The sequence below is a fragment of the Festucalex cinctus genome, chromosome 9 (assembly GCF_051991245.1).
Source record: "Festucalex cinctus isolate MCC-2025b chromosome 9, RoL_Fcin_1.0, whole genome shotgun sequence".
In the NCBI taxonomy this organism is placed as follows: Eukaryota; Metazoa; Chordata; class Actinopteri; order Syngnathiformes; family Syngnathidae; genus Festucalex; species Festucalex cinctus.
The window spans coordinates 27,847,174-27,872,718 of NC_135419.1; the positions used below are offsets into that span (position 1 = coordinate 27,847,174).

General features: G+C 40.8%; 1 protein-coding gene across 1 annotated transcript in view; it reads left to right on the forward strand.

The window, feature by feature from the left end:
- The window catches only part of LOC144025446 (uncharacterized), a 306,753-nt gene extending 283,895 nt beyond the window's left edge, over nucleotides 1-22,858 (forward strand). The window contains exon 5 of the mRNA XM_077531467.1: nucleotides 22,518-22,858. Within this exon, the coding sequence (XP_077387593.1) occupies nucleotides 22,518-22,528 (11 nt within the window). The 3' untranslated portion in view covers nucleotides 22,529-22,858. The remainder of the gene's footprint in view (nucleotides 1-22,517) is intronic.
- The last annotated feature ends 2,687 nt before the right edge of the window (nucleotides 22,859-25,545 follow it).

The following is a 25,545-nucleotide window of genomic DNA, read 5'->3' on the forward strand; positions in this document are numbered from 1 at the left end:
CTGCAAAGTTTGGTGAGTTTTCGTAAATGTTTAGGCCCTCAAAAATGCGATCGTTTACGGAGAAGAAGAAGAAGAAGAATAATAATAATTCTTACAAAAACAAGAGGGACCTCGCAGCGGTCGCTGCTCGGGCCCTAATAATAATAATAATAATAACTAGAGCTGCGAGCAGCTATAAAGGGCCCTCGCAGCCCGGGCCACGTTGGGGTCCTTGCACGTTGGGGTACTTGCACGTTGGGGTACTGGCACGTTGGGGTACTGGCATATTGGAAGCAAAATTTCTTTGAAAATGGCATAATAAACGTTTACATGGAGAATATTTTTTTTGCCAGTGTCTGTCAAGCTCAACGGATTTTGGTGATTGTTAAGACCTGCAAAAATCAGCGTCCTTATTTATTTTTAGGCAATGAGTTGCCCTGATTGGTATTTTTTTTGTAAAAGTGTATATACACATCATCGCTCGTTGTACTCATTGCACAATGTTTACTTTTATTGTCCAAAGGGGCAATCAAAAATGAATAAAACAAAATGGAAACGTACATACGTTTGGATCGGTGTGAAGCCAGTGAACAATTTGAGTGGTGGAAACTAAAAGAATATTCATAAATGACTTAGTTATCACACTTAGAATGAGTGTACATTTTTTGTACAAAATACCGTATGTGGGGTATTTTTTTAATTTTTTTTTATATAAGCCTCAACGGCTAGGTGGCGCTGTATTTATAACTGAATGTTGTCATAGAGATACCTTCAGGCCTTGATTATAAGCATACATGTCAAGTGTGGGATTTTTTTTGGAGCATGTACCGTGGAGTTATTAAGCATATCCTTCATTCACGATATTGCTTTTAATGTCCATAGAGGCTATCAAAAATAAATAAAAATATATATATGTTTGGATAAGTCTGATGCCAGTGAACATTTTGAGTGGTGGAAACTAAAAGAATATTCATAAATGACTGAGTTATCACACTTAGAATGAGTTTACATTTTTTGTACAAAATACCGTATGTGGGGTATTTTATTTTCATGCCTCAAGGGCTAGGTGGCGCTGCATATATAACTGAATGTTGTCATAGAGATAACTTCAGGCCTTGACGATAAACATACATGTCAAGTTTGGGATTTTTTGGAGCATGTACCGGGGAGTTATCAAGCATATCCTTTTTCATTGCGAAACACAAATTTTGATGCCACGCCCTCATCATATAGTATTTCGAAAAGTCAAGATTTTCCCCCCTGTCGTTGGCTCAGGTCTTGACATTGTCCAGGTCAAGTCTTAACTCAGTCGGATGAAACGTGGAGAAGAAGTGGGCAAAAGTATGCCCCCTGTAAATGTGCAAAAATCATCAAAAATGGGACATTCAAAAATGCGTAGCTCACTTCCTGTTCATTTTAGCATATGGGTCCAAGAGACTTTTATGTAGGTCTTGGGCTCCCTCATACACCTAAAATTTTTCGTAGATCTTGCTTAAACGTACAACCGGGGCTGCTTCGTTAAAATTTTCTAGGGGTCGCTATTGAGTCATTTTTGTAAAAATAGCACAATCAACATTAAAATATTGCTCATTTTACCAGGCCAGATGTGTGTGCCAAGTTTCATGAGTTTCTGTGCATGTTTAGACCCTCAAAACCGGCGTTGTTTTCTTGGCGAACAGCGCTTAGCCACGCCCACAGCAATTCACGAAAACTCACAAACTTCGTGTTGTGACATCATGAAGGCCGAAACCCTCATCTGAGCAAATCTGAGGTAGGTCCAGTTAACGTGTTTGGACAAAAACGTAGAAGAAAATTCGTAAGAAAAAAAAAATGCCACTAGGTGGCGCTATCAGTAAGATTAAATATAAGTTCGTAGATGTCTTTAGGGCTGGACTCTCATCAAATGTGTGAAATTTTGAGAAGATAGGATCATCTCGGTCAAGTTAATGCAGCTTTTATTGTCACGAAAAATCTTCAGACTTTGCGTCACCGTAGCGGCCACGCCCTTTGGCGAAAAGTTACAATATTCGGTGTGGGGCATGATCAACATCTTAAGGCTTTTCTGACCAATTTTCAACTGGATCCCTTCAACGAGCTCAGCACTGTAGCTAAAAACGTAAAGTATGACATTTATTGTTACCACTAGGTGGCGCTATATGTATAACTGAATTTTATCATATAGATGTTTTCAGGCCGTGACTATTACGTTTTCTGAGAAGTTTGAGATTTTTCGGAGCTTGAACATGGGAGTTATTAAGCATTTGCTCTTTCTGGACAAATGAAATTTTCAAGGCAATATTTGATGCCCCGCCCCCGTCATATAGTATTTCAAAAAGTCAAGGTTTTTTGCCCAGTTGTTGTCTTAGGTCTTGAGATGATAAATGCCAATTTTGAAGTCAACTGGATGAAAAATGTTTGCAAAGGGGGAAAAAGCATGACCACAGTGAATGTGCCAAAATAGGCCAAAATTGGACATTAAAAAATTCATAGCTCATTTCCTGTACATTTTAGCTACATGGTCCCAATAGACTTTTTTGTGCGTCTCGGGGTGCTACACGTGCCTGCCAATTTTCGTTGCTCTAGCTCAAACGTGCCGGGCTTGGTTATTATTTTTCTACGCTAGGGGGCGCTATAGAGTCGCGTTGTTATGACGCCTTCATAATATCACATTTTTCGCCGGGCCCGAAGAGTGCGCAAAGTTCGGTGAGTTTTCGTGAATGTTTAGGTACCCAAAATCGCGATCGTTTGCGGAGAATAAAGAAGAAGAAGAGGAATAATAATAATAATAATAATAATAATAATAATAATAATAATAATTTTTACAAAAACAATAGGGACCTCGCAGCAGTCGCTGCTCGGGCCCTAATAATAATAATAATAATAATAATAATAATAATAATAATAATTCGAACGAAAAACAATAGGGACCTCGCAGCGGTCGCTGCTCGGGCCCTAATAACTAGAGCTGCGAGCAGCTATAAAGGGCCCTCGCAGCCCGGGCCACGTTGGGGTCCTTGCACGTTGGGGTACTTGCACGTTGGGGTACTGGCACGTTGGGGTACTGGCATATTGGAAGCAAAATTTCTTTGAAAATGGCATAATAAACGTTTACATGTAGAATATTTTTTTGCCAGTGTGTGTGTCAAGCTCAACGGGTTTTGGTGATTGTTAAGACCTGCAAAAATCAGCGTCCTTTTTTATTTTTAGGCAATGAGTTGCCCTGATTGGTATTTTTTTGTAAAAGTGTATATACACATCATCGCTCGTTGTACTCATTGCACAATGTTACTTTTATTGTCCAAAGGGGCAATCAAAAATGAATAAAACAAAATGGAAACGTACATACGTTTGGATCGGTGTGAAGCCAGTGAACAATTTGAGTGGTGGAAACTAAAAGAATATTCATAAATGACTTAGTTATCACACTTAGAATGAGTGTACATTTTTTGTACAAAATACCGTATGTGGGGTATTTTATTTTTTTTTATATAAGCCTCAAGGGCTAGGTGGCGCTGTATTTATAACTGAATGTTGTCATAGAGATACCTTCAGGCCTTGATTATAAGCATACATGTCAAGTGTGGGATTTTTTTTTGGAGCATGTACCGTGGAGTTATTAAGCATATCCTTCATTCACGATATTGCTTTTAATGTCCATAGAGGCTATCAAAAATAAATAAAAATATATATATGTTTGGATAAGTCTGATGCCAGTGAACATTTTGAGTGGTGGAAACTAAAAGAATATTCATAAATGACTTAGTTATCACACTTAGAATGAGTGTACATTTTTTGTACAAAATACCGTATGTGGGGTATTTTTTTTTCATGCCTCAAGGGCTAGGTGGCGCTGCATATATAACTGAATGTTGTCATAGAGATAACTTCAGGCCTTGACGATAAACATACATGTCAAGTTTGGGATTTTTTGGAGCATGTACCGGGGAGTTATCAAGCATATCCTTTTTCATTGTGAAACACAAATTTTGATGCCCCGCCCTCATCATATAGTATTTCGAAAAGTCAAAATTTTTCCCCCTGTCGTTGGCTCAGGTCTTGACATGGTCCAGGCCAAGTCTTAACTCAGTCGGATGAAACGTGTAGGAGAAGTGGGCAAAAGTCTGCCCCCTGTGAATGCGCAAAAATCGTCAAAAATGGGACATTCAAAAATTCGTAGCTCACTTCCTGTTCATTTTAGCATATGGGTACAAGAGACGTTTTTGTAGGTCTTGGGCTCCCTCATACACCTAAAAATATTCGGCGTTTTTGCTTAAACGTACAACCGGGGCTGCTTCGTTAAAAATTTCGAGGGGGCGCTATTGAGTCATTTTTGTAAAAATAGCACAATCAACAATAAAATATTGCTAATTTTACCAGGCCAGATGTGTGTGCCAAGTTTCAGGAGTTTCTGTGCATGTTTAGACCCTCAAAACGGGCGTTGTTTTCTTGGCGAACAGCGCTTAGCCACGCCTACAGCAATTCGCGAAAACTCACAAACTTCGTGTTGTGACATCATGAAGGCCGAAACCCTCCTCTGAGCAAATATGAGGTAGGTCCAGTTAACGTGTTTGGAGAAAAACGTAGAAGAAAATTCGTAAGAAAAAAAATTGCCACTAGGTGGCGCTATCAGTTAGATGAAATGTAAGTTAGTAGATGTCTTTAGAGCTGGACTCTCATCAAATGTGTGAAATTTTGAGAAGATAGGATCATCTCGGTCAAGTTAATGCAGCTTTTATTTTCACGAAAAATCTTCAGATTTTGCGTCACCGTAGCGGCCACGCCCTTTGATGAAAAGTTACAATATTCGGTGTGGGGCATGATCAACATCTTAAGGCTTTTCTGACCAATTTTCAAATGGATCCCTTCAACAAGCTCAGCACAGTAGCTAAAAACGTAAAGTATGACATTTATTGTAACCACTAGGTGGCGCTATATGTATAACTGAATTTTGTCATATAGATGTTTTCAGGCTGTGACTATTACGTTGCCTGAGAAGTTTGAGATTTTTTGGAGCTTCAACATGGGAGTTATTAAGCATTTGCTCTTTCTGGACAAATGAAATTTTAAAGGCAATATTTGATGCTCCGCCCCCGTCGTATAGTATTTCGAAAAGGCAAGATGTTTTGCCCAGCTGTTCTCTTAGGTCTTGAGATGATAAATGCCAAGTTTGAAGTCAATTGGATGAAAAATGTTTGCAAAGGGGGAAAAAGCATGACCACAGTGAATGTGCCAAAATAGGCCAAAATTGGACATTAAAAAATTCATAGCTCACTTCCTGTACATTTTAGCTACATGGTCCCAATAGACTTTTTTGTGCGTCTCGGGGTGCTACACGTGCCTGCCAATTTTTGTTGCTCTAGCTCAAACGTGTCGGGCTTGGTTTTTATTTTTCTACGCTAGGGGGCGCTATCGAGTCGCATTGTTATGACGACTTAATAATATCAAATTTTTCGCCGGGCCTGAGGAGTGTGCAAAGTTCGGTGAGTTTTCGTGAATGTTTAGGTACCCAAAATCGCGATCGTTTGCGGAGAATAAAGAAGAAGAAGAAGAAGAAGAAGAATAACTAGAGCTGCGAGCAGCTATAAAGGGTCCTCGCAGCCCGGGCCACGTTGGGGTACTTGCACGTTGGGGTACTTGCACGTTGGGGTACTGGCACGTTGGGGTACTGGCAAGTTTAGGTACGGCACATTGGAAGCAGAATTTCTTTGAAAATGGCATGATAAACCTTGACATGTGGATTTTTTTTTTTTTTGTAAAAATACCGTTAAGTTGGTGTATTTTTTTTTTTATGCCTCTAGGGCTAGGTGGCGCTGTATATATAATGGAATGTTGTCATAGGGATACCTTCAAGCCTTGACTCTAAACATACATGTCAAGTGTGGGATTTTTTTGGAGCATGTACCGTGGAGTTATTAAGCATATCCTTCATTCACGATATTGCTTTTAATGTCCATTAGAGGCTATCAAAAATAAATAAAAAAGTACATGTTTGGATAAGTCTAATGCCAGTGAACATTTTGAGTGGTGAAAAGTAAAAGAATATTCATAAATGACTTAGTTATCACACTTAGAATGAGTTTACATTTTTTGTACAAAATACCGTATGTGGGGTATTTTTTTGTTTTGCCTCAAGGGCGAGGTGGCGCTGCATATATAACTGAATGTTGTCATAGAGATACCTTCAGGCCTTGACGATAAACATACATGTCAAGTTTGGGATTTTTTGGAGCATGTATCGGGGAGTTATTAAGCATATCCTTTTTCAGTGCGAAACACAAATTTTGATGCCCCGCGCTCATCATATAGTATTTCCAAAAGTCAAGATTTTTCCGTCTGTTGTTGGCTCAGGTCTTGGCATGGTCCAGGTCAAGTCATAAGTCAGTCGGATAAAACATGTAGGAGAAGTGGGCAAAAGTATGCCCCCTGAAAATGTGCAAAAATCGTCAAAAATGGGACATTCAAAAATTCGTACCTCACTTCCTGTTCATTTTAGCATATGGGTCCAAGAGACTTTTTTGTAGGTCTTTGGCTCCCTCATACACGTAAACATTTTCGTAGATCTTGCTTAAACGTAGAATCGGGGCTGCTTCGTTAAAAATTTCTAGGGGGCGCTATTGAGTCATTTTTGTAAAAATAGTACAATCAACAATAAAATATTGTTCATTTTACCAGGCCAGATGTGTGTGCCAAGTTTCATGAGTTTCTGCGCATGTTTAGACCCTCAAAACTGGCGTTGTTTTCTTGGCGAACAGTGCTTAGCCACGCCCACAGCGATTCGCGAAAACTCACAAACTTCGTGTTGTGACATCATGAAGGCCGAAACCCTCATCTGAGCAAATATGAGGTTGGTCCAGTTAACGTGTTTGGAGAAAAATGTACAAGAAAATTCGTAAGAAAAGAAATTGCCACTAGGTGGCGCTATCAGTAAGATGAAATATAAGTTCGTAGATGTCTTAAGGGCTGGACTCTCATCAAATGTGTGAAATTTTGAGAAGATAGGATCATCTCGGTCAAGTTCATGCAGCTTTTATTGTCACGAAAAATTTTCGGAATTTTGCGTCACCGTAGCGGCCACGCCCTTTGGCGAAAAGTTACAATATTCGGTGTGGGGCATGATCAACATCTTAAGGCTTTTCTGACCAATTTTCAACGGGATCCCTTCAACGAGCTCGGCACAGTAGCTAAAAACGTAAAGTATGACATTTATTGTTACCACTAGGTGGCGCTATATGTATAACTGAATTTTATCATATAGATGCTTTCAGGCCGTGACTATTACGTTGCCTGAGAAGTTTGAGATTTTTTGGAGCTTGAACATGGGAGTTATCACACTTAGAATGAGTTGACATTTTTTGTACAAAATACCGTATGTGGGGAATTTTTTTTTCACGCCTGAAGGGCTAGGTGGCGCTGCATATATAACTGAATTTTGTCATAGAGATACCTTCAGGCTTTGACTATAAACATACATGTCAAGTTTGGGATTTTTTGGAGCATGTACCGGGGAGTTATTAAGCATATCCTTTTTCAGTGCGAAACACAAAATTTGATGCCCCGCTCTCATCATATAGTATTTCCAAAAGTCAAGATTTTTCTGCCTGTAGTTGGCTCAGGTCTTGACATGGTCCAGGTCAAGTCTAAAGTCAGTCGGATGAAATGTGTAGGAGAAGTGGGCAAAAGTATGCCCCCTGAAAATGTGCAAAAATCGTCAAAAATGGGACATTCAAAAATTCATAGCTCACTTCCTGTTCATTTTAGCACATGGATCCAAGAGACTTTTTTGTAGGTCTTGGACTCCCTCATACACCTAAAAATTTTCGTAGATCTTGCTTAAACGTACAATCGGGGCTGCTTCGTTAAAAATTTCTAGGGGGCGCTATTGAGTCATTTTTGTAAAAATAGGACAATACATGATAAAATATTGCTCATTTTGCCAGGCCAGATGTGTGTGCCAAGTTTCATGAGTTTCTGCGCATGTTTAGACCATCAAAACTAGCGTTGTTTTCTTGGCGAACAGTGCTTAGCCACGCCCACAGCGATTCGCGAAAACTCACAAACTTCGTGTTGTGACATCATGAAGGCCGAAACCCCCATCTGAGCAAATATGAGGTTGGTCCAGTTAACGTGTTTGGAGAAAAATGTACAAGAAAATTCGTAAGAAAAAAAATTGCCACTAGGTGGCGCTATCAGTTAGATGAAATATAAGTTCGTAGATGTCTTTAGGGCTGGACTCTCATCAAATGTGTGAAATTTTGAGAAGATAGGATCATCTCGGTCAAGTTCATGCAGCTTTTATTGTCACGAAAAATCTTCAGACTTTGCGTCACCGTAGCGGCCACGCCCTTTGGCGAAAAGTTACAATATTCGGTGTGGGGCATCATCAACATCTTAAGGCTTTTCTGACCAATTTTCAACTGGATCCCTTCAACGAGCTCAGCACAGTAGCTAAAAACGTAAAGTATGACATTTATTGTAACCACTAGGTGGCGCTATATGTATAACTGAATTTTTTCATATAGGTGTTTTCAGGCCGTGACTATTACGTTGCCTGAGAAGTTTGAGATTTTTTGGAGCTTGTACATGGGAGTTATTCAGCATTTGCTCTTTCTGGACAAATGAAATTTTAAAGGCAATATTTGATGCCCCGCCCCCGTCATATAGTATTTCGAAAAGGCAAGATTTTTTGCCCAGCTGTTCTCTTCGGTCTTGAGATGATAAATGCCAAGTTTGAAGTCAATGGGATGAAAAATGTTTGCATAGGGGGGAAAAGCATGACCACAGTGAATGTGCCAAAATAGGCCAAAATTGGACATTAAAAAATTCATAGCTCACTTCCTGTACATTTTAGGAAATGGCTTCCACTGACTTTTTTGTGCGTCTCGGAGTGCTACACGTGCCTGCCAATTTTCGTAACTCTAGCTCAAACGGGCCGGGATTGGTTTTTATTTTTCTACGCTAGGTGGCGCTATAGAGTCGCGTTGTTATGACAACTACATAATATCAAATTTTTCGCCGGGCCCGAAGAGACTGCAAAGTTTGGTGAGTTTTCGTAAATGTTTAGGCCCTCAAAAATGCGATCGTTTGCGGAGAATAAAGAAGAAGAAGAAGAAGAAGAAGAAGAAGAAGAATAATAACTAGAGCTGCGAGCAGCTATAAAGGGCCCTCGCAGCCCGGGCCACGTTGGGGTCCTTGCACGTTGGGGTACTGGCATCTTGGAAGCAAAATTTCTTTGAAAATGGCATAATAAACGTTTACATGTAGAATATTTTTTTGCCAGTGTGTGTGTCAAGCTCAACGGGTTTTGGTGATTGTTAAGACCTGCAAAAATCAGCGTCCTTTTTTATTTTTAGGCAATGAGTTGCCCTGATTGGTATTTTTTGTAAAAGTGTATATACACATCATCGCTCGTTGTACTCATTGCACTATGTTACTTTTATTCTCCAAAGGGGCAATCAAAAATGAATAAAACAAAATGGAAACGTACATACGTTTGGATCGGTGTGAAGCCAGTGAACAATTTGAGTGGTGGAAACTAAAAGAATATTCATAAATGACTTAGTTATCACACTTAGAATGAGTGTACATTTTTTGTACAAAATACCGTATGTGGGGTATTTATTTTATTTTTTTATATGAGTCTCAAGGGCTCGGTGGCGCTGTATTTATAACTGAATGTTGTCATAGAGATACCTTCAGGCCTTGATTATAAGCATACATGTCAAGCGTGGGATTTTTTTTGGAGCATGTACCGTGGAGTTATTAAGCATATCCTTCATTCACGATATTGCTTTTAATGTCCATAGAGGCTATCAAAAATAAATAAAAATATATATATGTTTGGATAAGTCTGATGCCAGTGAACATTTTGAGTGGTGGAAACTAAAAGAATATTCATAAATGACTTAGTTATCACACTTAGAATGAGTTTACATTTTTTGTACAAAATACCGTATGTGGGGTATTTATTTTCATGCCTCAAGGGCTAGGTGGCGCTGCATATATAACTGAATGTTGTCATAGAGATAACTTCAGGCCTTGACGATAAACATACATGTCAAGTTTGGGATTTTTTGGAGCATGTACCGGGGAGTTATCAAGCATATCCTTTTTCATTGCGAAACACAAATTTCGATGCCCCGCCCTCATCATATAGTATTTCGAAAAGTCAAAATTTTTCCCCCTGTCGTTGGCTCCGGTCTTGACATGGTCCAGGCCAAGTCTTAACTCAGTCGGATGAAACGTGTAGGAGAAGTGGGCAAAAGTCTGCCCCCTGTGAATGTGAAAAAATCGTAAAAAATGTGACATTCAAAAATTCGTAGCTCACTTCCTGTTCATTTTAGCATATGGGTACAAGAGACTTTTTTGTAGGTCTTGGGCTCCCTCATACACCTAAAAATATTCGTCGTACTTGCTTAAACGTACAACCGGGGCTGCTTCGTTAAAAAATTTCAAGGGGGCGCTATTGAGTCATTTTTGTAAAAATAGCACAATCAACAATTAAATATTGCTCATTTTACCAGGCCAGATGTGTGTGCCAAGTTTCAGGAGTTTCTGTGCATGTTTAGACCCTCAAAACTGGCGTTGTTTTCTTGGCGAACAGCGCTTAGCCACGCCCACAGCAATTCGCGAAAACTCACAAACTTCGTGTTGTGACATCATGAAGGCCGAAACCCTCATCTGAGCAAATATGAGGTAGGTCCAGTTAACGTGTTTGGAGAAAAACGTAGAAGAAAATTCGTAAGAAAAAAAATTGCCACTAGGTGGCGCTATCAGTTAGATGAAATATAAGTCAGTAGATGTCTTTAGGGCTGGACTCTCATCAAATGTGTGAAATTTTGAGAAGATAGGATCATATCGGTCAAGTTAATGCAGCTTTTATTTTCACGAAAAATCTTCAGACTTTGCGTCACAGTAGCGGCCACGCCCTTTGGCGAAAAGTTACAATATTCGGTGTGGGGCATGATCAACATCTTAAGGCTTTTCTGACCAATTTTCAAATGGATCCCTTCAACAAGCTCAGAACAGTAGCTAAAAACGTAAAGTATGACATTTATTGTAACCACTAGGTGGCGCTATATGTATAACTGAATTTTATCATATAGATGTTTTCAGGCCGTGACTATTACGTTGCCTGAGAAGTTTGAGATTTTTTGGAGCTTGAACATGGGAGTTATTAAGCATTTGCTCTTTCTGGACAAATGAAATTTTAAAGGCAATATTTGATGCCCCGCCCCCGTCATATAGTATTTCAAAAAGGCAAGATGTTTTGCCCAGTTTTTCTCTCAGGTCTTGAGATGATAAATGCCAAGTTTGAAGTCAATTGGATGAAAAATGTTTGCAAAGGGGGAAAAAGCATGACCACAGTGAATGTGCCAAAATAGGCCAAAATTGGACATTAAAAAATTCATAGCTCACTTCCTGTACATTTTAGCTACATGGTCCCAATAGACTTTTTTGTGCGTCTCGGGGTGCTACACGTGCCTGCCAATTTTTGTTGCTCTAGCTCAAACGTGCCGGGCTTGGTTTTTATTTTTCTACGCTAGGGGGCGCTATCGAGTCGCATTGTTATGACGACTTAATAATATCAAATTTTTCGCCGGGCCTGAGGAGTGTGCAAAGTTCGGTGAGTTTTCGTGAATGTTTAGGTACCCAAAATCGCGATCGTTTGCGGAGAATAAAGAAGAAGAAGAATAATAATAATAATAATAATAATAATAATAATAATAATAATAATAATAATTTTTACAAAAACAATAGGGACCTCGCAGCGGTCGCTGCTCGGGCCCTAATAATTCTTACAAAAACAAGAGGGACCTCGCAGCGGTCGCTGCTCGGGCCCTAATAATAATAATAATAATAATAATAATAATAATTTTTACAAAAACAATAGGGACCTCGCAGCGGTCGCTGCTCGGGCCCTAATAATAATAATAATAATTTTTACAAAAACAATAGGGACCTCGCAGCGGTCGCTGCTCGGGCCCTAACTAGAGCTGCGAGCAGCTATAAAGGGCCCTCGCAGCCCGGGCCACGTTGGAGTCCTTGCACGTTGGGGTACTTGCACGTTAGGGTACTGGCACGTTGGGGTACTGGCATATTGGAAGCAAAATTTCTTTGAAAATGGCATAATAAACGTTTACATGTAGAATATTTTTTTTGCCAGTGTGTGTCAAGCTCAACGGGTTTTGGTGATTGTTAAGACCTGCAAAAATCAGCGTCCTTTTTTATTTTTAGGCAATGAGTTGCCCTGATTGGTATTTTTTGTAAAAGTGAATATATACATCATCGCTCGTTGTACTCATTGCACAATGTTACTTTTATTGTCCAAAGGGGCAATCAAAAATGAATAAAACAAAATGGAAACGTACATACGTTTGGATCGGTGTGAAGCCAGTGAACAATTTGAGTGGTGGAAACTAAAAGAATATTCAGAAATTACTTAGTCATCACACTTAGAATGAGTTTACATTTTTTTGTACAAAATACCGTATGTGGTATTTTTTTTTTATATAAGCCTCAAGGGCTAGGTGGCGCTGTATTTATAACTGAATGTTGTCATCGAGATACCTTCAGGCCTTGATTATAAGCATACATGTCAAGTGTGGGATTTTTTTTGGAGCATGTACCGTGGAGTTATTAAGCATATCCTTCATTCACGATATTGCTTTTAATGTCCACAGAGGCTATCAAAACTAAAAAAATATATATATATGTTTGGATAAGTCTGATGCCAGTGAACATTTTGAGTGGTGGAAACTAAAAGAATATTCATAAATGACTTAGTTATCACACTTAGAATGAGTTTACATTTTTTGTACAAAATACCGTATGTGGGGTATTTTTTTTTTTATGCCTCAAGGGCTAGGTGGCGCTGCATATATAACTGAATGTTGTCATAGAGATAACTTCAGGCCTTGACGATAAACATACATGTCAAGTTTGGGATTTTTTGGAGCATGTACCGGGGAGTTATTAAGCATATCCTTTTTCAGTGCGAAACACAAATTTTGATGCCCCGCCTTCATCATATAGTATTTCGAAAGGTCAAGATTTTTCCCCCTGTCGTTGGCTCAGGTCTTGACATGGTCCAGGTCAAGTCTTAACTCAGTCAGATGAAACGTGTAGGAGAAGTGTGCAAAAGTCTGCCCCCTGTGAATGTACAAAAATCGTAAAAAATGGGACATTCAAAAATTCGTAGCTCACTTCCTGTTCATTTTAGCATATGGGTCCAAGAGACTTTTTTGTAGGTCTTGGGCTCCCTCATACACCTAAAAATATTCGTCGTTCTTGCTTAAACGTACAACCGGGGCTGCTTCGTTAAAAAATTCTAGGGGGCGCTATTGAGTCATTTTTGTAAAAATAGCACAATCAACAATAAAATATTGCTCATTTTACCAGGCCAGATGTGTGTGCCAAGTTTCATGAGTTTCTGTGCATGTTTAGACCCTCAAAACTGGCGTTGTTTTCTTGGCGAACAGCGCTTAGCCACACCCACAGCAATTCGCGAAAACTCACAAACTTCATGTTGTGACATCATGAAGGCCGAAACCCTCATCTGAGCAAATATGAGGTAGGTCCAGTTAACGTGTTTGGAGAAAAACGTAGAAGAAAATTCGTAAGAAAAAAAATTGCCACGAGGTGGCGCTATCAGTTAGATGAAATATAAGTTCGTAGATGTCTTTAGGGCTGGACTCACATCAAATGTGTGAAATTTTGAGAAGATAGGATCATCTCGGTCAAGTTAATGCAGCTTTTATTGTCAAAATCTTCAGATTTTTCGTCACCGTAGCGGCCACGCCCTTTGGCGAAAAGTTACAATATTCGGTGTGGGGCATTATCAACATCTTAAGGCTTTTCTGACCAACTGTTGAGGAAGGACGCATCTGTACTTGCTCCTGCACTCGCTCGTGAATCTAACTACTTGTTGATTTTTGCATTGGGATTTGTAACTACATTGTTGCAGAATGCCTGGCGGAAAAAGAGCCGACGAGATTGAGGAGATAAAATCTTCTCTTAAAAAACTCAGTGGAATGGTTGCCGAATTACTTGAAATGAAGAAGAGCATTGAGCCACTTCTTCAGGAAATACAGCAATTGAAGACAGAGACACAGGAAAAAGATCGACGCATTGTTGCCTTGGGACAAAAAGTGGATGATTTGGAACAAAATCTTCGTATCAACGATGTGATAGTCACCGGTATCAAGATCAAGCCGCGCCGTGGCCCTTTGAGAGCTGCGGCTAGCACGAGAACGGAAGATTCTGACCAATATTCAGGGAACGAGACTGTGGAACAGCAAGTGACACTTCAACTCAGAGATTTGGGATTAACTGTTGATCCTGCGCACATTCAGATGTGCTTTTCGCTTCCAACTGGAGGGACACGACCACCGGCAGTTCTGATCAGGTTTGTTGACAGAAAGAAAAAGATTGCTCTTCTGAGAGACCGTCACAAGCTTCGTGGGAAACATGTCTACATAAACGAAAATCTCACCAAACGAAATGCTGACATCGCCAAAAAGGCTCGACAAATGAGAAAGAATGGACTTATCGAAAGCACGTGGACAAAAGACTGCCGAATTTTTATTCAAACTAAAGATAACTCTGGTCAACTAAAAACACGAATCGTGAAAGGAGCTGAGGAATTGGCTGCGCTTGAGAGACAACAGTAATTAACAATATCACAACAACAACAACAACAACAACATCACTAATTACCCAAAGCTGGAGTTGTATATGATGATTTGCTGACTTTGCCAAGGCTAACTCTTGTTTATACACATTGATAACATGTATTGCTGTTCCCGTTTGAATCTAAATATTGTCTGGCTCGAATTCCGTTTGGACATTTGTTGTAACAGTCAAGGCTACATGATAAGGCTGTATTGTGGCTCCAATGAATCTGCTGTCAATACGCAAAATGGGGGTTGGTGGTCTGGTTCCTGGAATGCAGCTGGCGTGGGCCGCTCTGCTGGGTGAGCGAGGCTGGGCAGCGCACAGGAGTCATCAGATCCACAACATGCTAGCATCCAGTGGTGCTACCTGACCAGAATCGAGTGCTGAAATTGCTTGAAAGCAATGGGCCGAATGCAAGCCGATCTACTCTTCTGGAAAGCACAACATGTGTGAAAGCTGATCCGAGGTCAGCGAAGACCCTACTGGTGAAAGAGAAGAATTGCGCTTGCCTTGGCTGCTCGCCTGGCGGGGTGGGCTTGCTGGTGGCGTCTGGGAACCGACTCACCAGTGCCAAATGACTGGGACTAGCCACAATCTACACACGGACATTCAAGATGAACTGAGCGAGCAGTGTCTGGGATAGTATGGGATGGATAACGATAAAAATTAATGTCTATTCTAAATAATGTATATGATTGATGCGTTATAGTAATGGGTCGATGGGGACGGGTCTCGAATAAGCTTCGGCTTCTACCCGTCAGCCCTTCTTTCGGACTTCAATGTTGCAAATGATGTGATGTGATTGATGTAAACTGTAATGTGTCCGAAAGGAAAAAATGAATAAACTAAACTAAACTAAACTTTCAACTGGATCCCTTCAACGAGCTCAGCGCAGTAGCTAAAAACGTAAAGTATGACATTTATTGTTACCACTAGGTGGCGCTATATGTATAACTGAATTTTATCATATAGATGTTTTCAGGCCGTGACTATTACGTTGCCTGAGAAGTTTGAGATTTTTTGGAGCTTGAACATGGGAGTTATTAAGCATTTGCTCTTTCTGGACAAATGAAATTTTAAAGACAATATTTGATGCCCCGCCCCCATCATATAGTATTTCGAAAAGGCAAGACTTTTTGCCCAGTTGTTCTCTCAGGTCTTAAGATGATAAATGCCAAGTTTGATGTCAATTGGATGAAAAATGTTTGCAGAGGGGGAAAAAGCATGACCACAGTGAATGTGCCAAAATAGGCCAAAATTGGACATAAAAAAATTCATAGCTCATTTCCTGTACATTTTAGCTACATGGTCCCAATAGACTTTTTTGTGCATCTCGGGGTGCTACACGTGCCTGCCAATTTTTGCTGCTCTAGCTCAAACGTGCCAGGCTTGGTTTTTATTTTTCTACGCTAGGGGGCGCTATAGAGTCGCGTTGTTATAACGACTTCATAATATCAAATTTTTCGCCGGACCTGAGGAGTGTGCAAAGTTCGGTGAGTTTTCGTGAATATTTAGGTACCCAAAATCGCGATTGTTTGCGGAGAATAAAGAAGAAGAAGAATAACTAGAGCTGCGAGCAGCTATAAAGGGCCCTCGCAGCCCGGGCCACGTTGGAGTCCTTGCACGTTGGGGTACTTGCACGTTAGGGTACTGGCACGTTGGGGTACTGGCATATTGGAAGCAAAATTTATTTGAAAATGGCATAATAAACGTTTACATGTAGAATATTTTTTTTGCCAGTGTGTGTCAAGCCCAACGGGTTTTGGTGATTGTTAAGACCTGCAAAAATCAGCGTCCTTTTTTATTTTTAGGCAATGAGTTGCCCTGATTGGTATTTTTTGTAAAAGTGTATATATACATCATCGCTCGTTGTACTCATTGCACAATGTTACTTTTATTGTCCAAAGGGGCAATCAAAAATGAATAAAACAAAATGGAAACGTACATACGTTTGGATCGGTGTGAAGCCAGTGAACAATTTGAGTGGTGGAAACTAAAAGAATATTCAGAAATGACTTAGTCATCACACTTAGAATGAGTTTACATTTTTTTGTACAAAATACCGTATGTGTTTTTTTTTTTATATAAGCCTCAAGGGCTAGGTGGCGCTGTATTTATAACTGAATGTTGTCATCGAGATACCTTCAGGCCTTGATTATAAGCATACATGTCAAGTGTGGGATTTTTTTTGGAGCATGTACCGTGGAGTTATTAAGCATATCCTTCATTCACGATATTGCTTTTAATGTCCACAGAGGCTATCAAAAATAAATAAAAATATATATATGTTTGGATAAGTCTGATGCCAGTGAACATTTTGAGTGGTGGAAACTAAAAGAATATTCATAAATGACTTAGTTATCACACTTAGAATGAGTTTACATTTTTTGTACAAAATACCGTATGTGGGGTATTTTTTTTTTATGCCTCAAGGGCTAGGTGGCGCTGCATATATAACTGAATGTTGTCATAGAAATAGCTTCAGGCCTTGACGATAAACATACATGTCAAGTTTGGGATTTTTTGGAGCATGTACCGGGGAGTTATTAAGCATATCCTTTTTCAGTGCAAAACACAAATTTTGATGCCCCGCCTTCATCATATAGTATTTCGAAAGGTCAAGATTTTTCCCCCTGTCGTTGGCTCAGGTCTTGACATGGTCCAGGTCAAGTCTTAACTCAGTCAGATGAAACGTGTAGGAGAAGTGGGCAAAAGTCTGCCCCCTGTGAATGTGCAAAAATTGTCAAAAATGGGACATTCAAAAATTCGTAGCTCACTTCCTGTTCATTTTAGCATATGGGTCCAAGAGACTTTTTTGTAGGTCTTGGGCTCCCTCATACACCTAAAAATATTCGTCGTTCTTGCTTAAACGTACAACCGGGGCTGCTTCGTTAAAAACTTCTAGGGGGCGCTATTGAGTCATTTTTGTAAAAATAGCACAATCAACAATAAAATATTGCTCATTTTACCAGGCCAGATGTGTGTGCCAAGTTTCATGAGTTTCTGTGCATGTTTAGACCCTCAAAACTGGCGTTGTTTTCTTGGCGAACAGCGCTTAGCCACACCCACAGCAATTCGCGAAAACTCACAAACTTCGTGTTGTGACATCATGAAGGCCGAAACCCTCATCTGAGCAAATATGAGGTAGGTCCAGTTAACGTGTTGGGAGAAAAACGTAGAAGAAAATTCGTAATAAAAAAAATTGCCACTAGGTGGCGCTATCAGTTAGATGAAATATAAGTCAGTAGATGTCTTTAGGGCTGGACTCTCATCAAATGTGTGAAATTTTGAGAAGATAGGATCATCTCGGTCAAGTTAATGCAGCTTTTATTTTCACGAAAAATCTTCAGACTTTGTGTCACCGTAGCGGCCACGCCCTTTGGCGAAAAGTTACAATATTCGGTGTGGGGCAGGATCAACATCTTAAGCCTTTTCTGACCAATTTTCAAATGGATCCCTTCAACAAGCTCAGCACAGTAGCTAAAAACGTAAAGTATGACATTTATTGTAACCACTAGGTGGCGCTATATGTATAACTGAATTTTATCATATAGATGTTTTCAGGCCGTGACTATTACGTTGCCTGAGAAGTTTGAGATTTTTTGGAGCTTGAACATGGGAGTTATTAAGCATTTGCTCTTTCTGGACAAATGAAATTTTAAAGGCAATATTTGATGCCCCGCCCCCGTCATATAGTATTTTAAAAAGGCAAGATGTTTTGCCCAGTTTTTCTCTCAGGTCTTGAGATGATAAATGCCAAGTTTGAAGTCAATTGGATGAAAAATGTTTGCAAAGGGGGAAAAAGCATGACCACAGTGAATGTGCCAAAATAGGCCAAAATTGGACATAAAAAAATTCATAGCTCACTTCCTGTACATTTTAGCTACATGGTCCCAATAGACTTTTTTGTGCGTCTCGGGGTGCTACACGTGCCTGCCAATTTTTGTTGCTCTAGCTCAAACGTGCCGGGCTTGGTTTTTATTTTTCTACGCTAGGGGGCGCTATCGAGTCGCATTGTTATGACGACTTAATAATATCAAATTTTTCGCCGGGCCTGAGGAGTGTGCAAAGTTCGGTGAGTTTTCGTGAATGTTTAGGTACCCAAAATCGCGATCGTTTGCGGAGAATAAAGAAGAAGAAGAAGAAGAAGAAGAAGAAGAAGAATAACTAGAACTGCGAGCAGCTATAAAGGGCCCTCGCAGCCCGGGCCACGTTGGAGTCCTTGCACGTTGGGGTACTTGCACGTTAGGGTACTGGCACGTTGGGGTACTGGCATATTGGAAGCAAAATTTCTTTGAAAATGGCATAATAAACGTTTACATGTAGAATATTTTTTTTGCCAGTGTGTGTCAAGCTCAACGGGTTTTGGTGATTGTTAAGACCTGCAAAAATCTGCGTCCTTTTTTATTTTTAGGCAATGAGTTGCCCTGATTGGTATTTTTTGTAAAAGTGTATATATACATCATCGCTCGTTGTACTCATTGCACAATGTTACTTTTATTGTCCAAAGGGGCAATCAAAAATGAATAAAACAAAATGGAAACGTACATACGTTTGGATCGGTGTGAAGCCAGTGAACAATTTGAGTGGTGGAAACTAAAAGAATATTCAGAAATGACTTAGTCATCACACTTAGAATGAGTTTACATTTTTTTGTACAAAATACCGTATGTGGTTTTTTTTTTTTTATATAAGCCTCAAGGGCTAGGTGGCGCTGTATTTATAACTGAATGTTGTCATCGAGATACCTTCAGGCCTTGATTATAAGCATACATGTCAAGTGTGGGATTTTTTTTGGAGCATGTACCGTGGAGTTATTAAGCATATCCTTCATTCACGATATTGCTTTTAATGTCCACAGAGGCTATCAAAAATAAATAAAAATATATATATGTTTGGATAAGTCTGATGCCAGTGAACATTTTGAGTGGTGGAAACTAAAAGAATATTCATAAATGACTTAGTTATCACACTTAGAATGAGTTTACATTTTTTGTACAAAATACCGTATGTGGGGTATTTTTTTTTTATGCCTCAAGGGCTAGGTGGCGCTGCATATATAACTGAATGTTGACATAGAGATAGCTTCAGGCCTTGACGATAAACATACATGTCAAGTTTGGGATTTTTTGGAGCATGTACCGGGGAGTTATTAAGCATATCCTTTTTCAGTGCGAAACACAAATTTTGATGCCCCGCCTTCATCATATAGTATTTCGAAAGGTCAAGATTTTTCCCCCTGTCGTTGGCTCAGGTCTTGACATGGTCCAGGTCAAGTCTTAACTCAGTCAGATGAAACGTGTAGGAGAAGTGGGCAAAAGTCTGTGCCCTGTGAATGTGCAAAAATTGTCAAAAATGGGACATTCAAAAATTCGTAGCTCACTTCCTGTTCATTTTAGCATATGGGTCCAAGAGACTTTTTTGTAGGTCTTGGGCTCCCTCATACACCTAAAAATATTCGTCGTTCTTGCTTAAACGTACAACCGGGGCTGCTTCATTAAAATTTTCTAGGGGGCGCTATTGAGTCATTTTTGTAAAAATAGCACAATCAACAATAAAATATTGCTCATTTTACCAGGCCAGATGTGTGTGCCAAGTTTCATGCGTTTCTGTGCCGGTTTAGGCCCTCAAAATTGGTGTTGTTTTCTTGGCGAACAGCGCTTAGCCACGTCCATAGCGATTCGCGAAAACTCACAAACTTCGTGTTGTGATATCATGAAGACCGAAACCCTCATCTGAGCAAATATGAGGTAGGTGCAGTTAATGTGGTTGGAGAAAAACGTTGAACAAAAATCGTAAGAAAAAAAATTGCCAGTAGGTGGCGCTATCAGAAAGATGAAATATAAGTTCGTAGATATCTTAAGGGCTGGACTCTCATCAAATGTGTGAAATTTTGAGAAGATAGGATCATCTGGGTCAAGTTAAACCAGCTTTTATTGTCACGAAAAATTACCAGATTTTGCGGCACCCTTTGGCGAAAAGTTACAATATTCGGTGTGGGGCATGATCAACATCTTAAGGCTTTTCTGACCAATTTTCAACTGGATCCCTTCAAAGAGCTTGGCACAGTAGCTAAAAACGTAAAGTATGACATTTATTGTCACCACTAGGTGGCGCTATATATATGACAGAATTTTATCATATAGATGTTTTCAGGCCGTGACTATTAAGTTGCATGATAAGTTTGAGATTTTTTGGAGCTTGTACATGGGAGTTATTCAGCATTTTGTCTTTCTGGACAAATGAAATTATAAAGGCAATATTTGATGCCCCGCCCCCGTCATATAGTATTTCGAAAAGGCAAGATTTTTTGCCCAGTTGTTCTCTCAGGTCTTGAGATGATAAATGCCAAGTTTGAAGTCAATTGGATGAAAAATGTTTGCAAAGGGGGAAAAAGCATGACCACAGTGAATGTGCCAAAATGGGCCAAAATTGGACATTCAAAAATTCATAGCTCATTTCCTGTACATTTTAGCTACATGGTCCATTTTACAGGGTACATTTTAAGAAATGGCTTCCAATGACTTTTTTGTGCGTCTCGGGGTGCTACACGAGCCTGGCAATTTTCGGAGCTCTAGGTCAAACGGGCCGGCATTGGGTTTTATTTTTCTACGCTAGGGGGCGCTATAGAGTCGCATTGTTATGACAACTACATAATATCAAATTTTTCGCCGGCCCCGAAGTGACTGCAAAGTTTGGTGAGTTTTCGTAAATGTTTAGGCCCTCAAAAATGCGATCGTTTACGGAGAAGAAGAAGAAGAAGAAGAAGAATTCTTACAAAAACAAGAGGGACCTCGCAGCGGTCGCTGCTCGGGCCCTAATAATAATAATAATAATAATAATAATAATAGTAATAATAATAATAATAATAATTTTTACAAAAACAATAGGGACCTCGCAGCGGTCGCTGCTCGGGCCCTAATAATAATAATAATAAGAAGAATTTTTACAAAAACAATAGGGACCTCGCAGCGCTAGCTGCTCGGGCCCTAATAATTATAATAATAATTTTTACAGAAACAATAGGGACCTCGCACAGGTCGCTGCTCGGGCCCTAATCCTTAGTGGTAAAACATTTTGCAATAACTTTGCTAAAATATTACAAAAAGTACCGGTAATTATAGTACAATGTAGTTTACCTAATAAATTCCTGAAAATATTTTTACTTGTAAGAACATATCACGTTGAACTATAAGGCCCAACTATGAACATTCACAATACTGTTAAAAATTTGATTGAAAGTTGAAGAAAATCACATCAGATATGATTTGTAAGAAATATTTATTTAGAAATAAAAAATTTCAACTTTGTCAGTGAAAAGGTAGTCTGAAATAAAAAAGTTATCTATCTATCTATCTATCTATCTATCTATCTATCTATATAGATAGATAGATAGATATATCCAGCTTAATTTGATACAGTGAAGCTCGTGAGGTATATTTTCGGACAAAGTTCTATCAGAGGATGAAAAAGTATGCTATAATTTTACGCCCTGGCTGGAACAAAACCAACATCATTTCCATTTGCATCTGGAAAACGATCCCTCATCTTCCAGACACAACAACTGGGGATCACAACTCTTCGTCCCGGTCCAAGCATGCCATATTGCCAAACTACAAAGTTTCTGTAAGCTGTGTAGCGGAGCTGCCTGTTCTCCTATTTCCTTGGAGTCCTCCTCTGCCCTAATGTCGTTCCAGATCCGTCTTGCCAGTCTTAGGACACCTTCTTGCAGGACGTACAGCTCAAACTGTGGGAACAGGGAGATGAAGTGTTGTGCTTGTTGTTGACAGTATTCCTGTTCAAGTATGTCATGATTCTTCTCAGTCTGTGTAACTGGTGTTTTTTGTTTTGTTTTTTTTCCCCAGTGGGCGAGTGAAGGGGGGCGTTTCCACCGGTGCCGCACCTGAGGCGCATTTCCAATCAAGATGACTTTAAAAGGACTCCCGGAGAACAGAAGGTTGTCGGATTATTTCTTGCACGCAGTCATTGCTCAAGTTGTTCTCTAGACCTTGGTTCCGAATCCTAGTCAAGCGTTATAGTTAGTCTTGTCTTTTGCTTTGATAAAGGTAATTGTTTTCACATGTATCTGCCACGGCACTTTCTGTTTTTGTACATAGCAAGATTGTAGTGTGTTTTATATTGTACAGTAGCCTGCTTGCGTTGCAAGTTCTTTTTTTTAACTTCTGTTTTTCCTGTTTTTGGTTATTTTTTTCCTTACTGTTGGTTTGTAAATAAACCTCATCAATTGTATTTTCCTGTCTGGGCCTATGTTTTTTGGGATCCACTTTTTGCCGACGACAGTTGGAACGTTACATAATAATCAGACCATTTGGACCCTGTAGACCCAGACATAGTGAGACAGGCTTTGGCCAGCCAAGGGAGTCAGGTCGGGAAAACCGAGGCCTCTTTGGCAAAACTTGAAAGAAGCAATGGACCTGCTCGCTTGTCAGATGCAGGCATTGTACGTTCGGGTCGAGCACCGGGACCCGGGTTCGACTGCAGCTGCGGCGTCCCCGCCATGGGCCCCTTTCCGTGAGCCAGTTTTGCCCCACCCGTCTCGTTATGATGGCCATCTCGGGGACTGTGCCCCATTTCTACACCATTGTTCACTTATTTTTGAACAGCAACCTTCTACATATGCTAGTGACTCATCTAAGGGGGCTCTATCTCATTTCGTATCCTGCCTGCTGAGAGCGGGTTCGACGATCGCGCACTATGTTGTAAGTTTCGCTGGGGACTGAACTCTTCCGTAAAAGACGAACTTGCGGTGCGTGATGACTCCAACAGTCTGGAGGAACTCATCTCACTGGCGATTTGCCTGGACAATCGGCTACGGGAACAGCGCTGTGAACGCACCGGAGAGCGGCCTCGAGCCACTCGGAGGGCCGACGGCACCCACCGCAATGGAGGACTTGGACTCCGGGGCCGCCCCGGTGCTGTCCACCAGCCTGGATGAGCCCATGCAGCTAGGAGGAGGGTGGCTAATCCCGGATGAGAGACGACGGCGGTTCCTCGCGGGGGAGTGCCTGTACTACGGTCAGTCAGGGCACCGGGTATCCAACTGCCTGAGGAAGCCAACGTTTCGTCGGCGTTCGACCACCCAGCTGGGTAGTCGCCAGACCGACACCCCGACCGATGGACAGTGTGAGTACGGCCAGATTAAACCTAAATCGCCTCCCGATCTGAACGCGGAAATGGACATTAAGCGTATGGAGCTGCCAGGAGAAGTGTCAGGTTACGGGAAAAGAGTCCAAATAGTAGCCCTTGTTGAATCGGCGCTGATCATTTTGTTGATCCATGTATTGTCGATCCGTTAAACTGTTCCGTGGAAACGTTAAGTAAGACGAAGAGAGTGTTGGATCTTAACGGGCGCCTCCTGGCAGAGGTGAAGGAAATCACCGGGCCGCTTGATTTACGTCTTTCTGGGAAATCATGGGGAACAAAGGGGATTTTTCGTTATGCCTTCTCGCTCTGATCCGGTTGTTTTGGGGCTTCCCTGGTTGAAGTTGCATAACCCTGATATTGACTGGGCAAAGCCAGCCTTGGAAAATTGGAGTCCGTTTTGTCACGTGCACTGTCTTCAGTGCACAGATGGTGGGCCGATACCAGTTATCAATACTGATTCCGAGTGTATTTGTTTAGACAATGTACCGAGTGGACATTATGACTGGGTGTTTAGTAAGGACCGCGCTCAGTCCCTACCACCTCATTGACCGTATGACTGTGCTATTGATTTAGTCCCGAACGCCACATTACCTAGCTCGCGTCTGTATCACGTCTCACAACCGGAACAGGAATCCCTTCGGGAATATATTTAGAGTTTGTTGGCCGCGGGTATTATTCGGCTCTCCAAGTCACCCGTGGGTGCGGGGTTTTTCTTTATCGAAAAGAAAGATAAGACATTAAGGCCGTGTGTGGACTATCGCGGGTTAAATGACATTACGATGAAGAATAAGTATCCTCTTCCGCTGCTGGATGCAGCGTTTGCCCCATTGCAGTCAGCTACTTTGTTTACTAAGTTAGATATCCGCACTGCATATCATTTGGTTCACATACGAGAGGGGGACGAATGGAAAACGACATTCAAGACCCCCCTGGGGCACTTTGAGTGTTTGGTGATGCCCTTTGGATTGACGAATGCCCCCACAGTTTTTTAGTGTCTTATTAATGATGTTTTGCGAGACATGATTAACGTATTTTGTTTTGTTTACCTTGATGACATATTGATTTTTTTTCCCGGGACATGAAAGAGCATCGCTAGCACTTCCGGCTGGTTCTAGAGCGGCTGTTTGAGAATCGACTATATGTGAAACCGGAAAAGTGTGAATTGCATGCTTTATCTGCACAGTTTTTGGGGTTTATTATTGATGGGGGTCAGCTTCGGGCCGACCCAGTAAAGACACAAGCTGTTGTGGAGTGGCGAACTCCAACCACCCGGAAGCAATTGCAGCATTTTTTGGGTTTTGCTCATTTCTACTGGCGATTTATACGTAACTATAGTCAAAGCACCTCTTACCGGTTTAACTTCTAGTAAAGTCCTGTTTAAATGGGCGACTTAAGCAGAAGTGGCGTTTTTAGCATTGAAACATCCATCCATCCATTTTCTTGACCGCATATTCCTCACAACGGTTGCGGGGGTGCTGGCGCCTATCTCAGCTGGCTCTGGGCAGTAGGCAGGGGACACCCTGGACTGGTTGCCAGCCAATCGTAGGCATTGAAACATATGTTTGTTAACCCCTCCAGTGCTTGCCCATCCTAATCCTGATTTTCCATTTGTGGTCAAGATGGAGGCATCGGATTCAGGAGTGGGGGCCATCCTGTCCCAGCGCTCTCTGGTCGACCAGAGGTTCCACCCCTGCACCTTCTTCTCCAAGCGCCTAAGCCCTGCAGAGT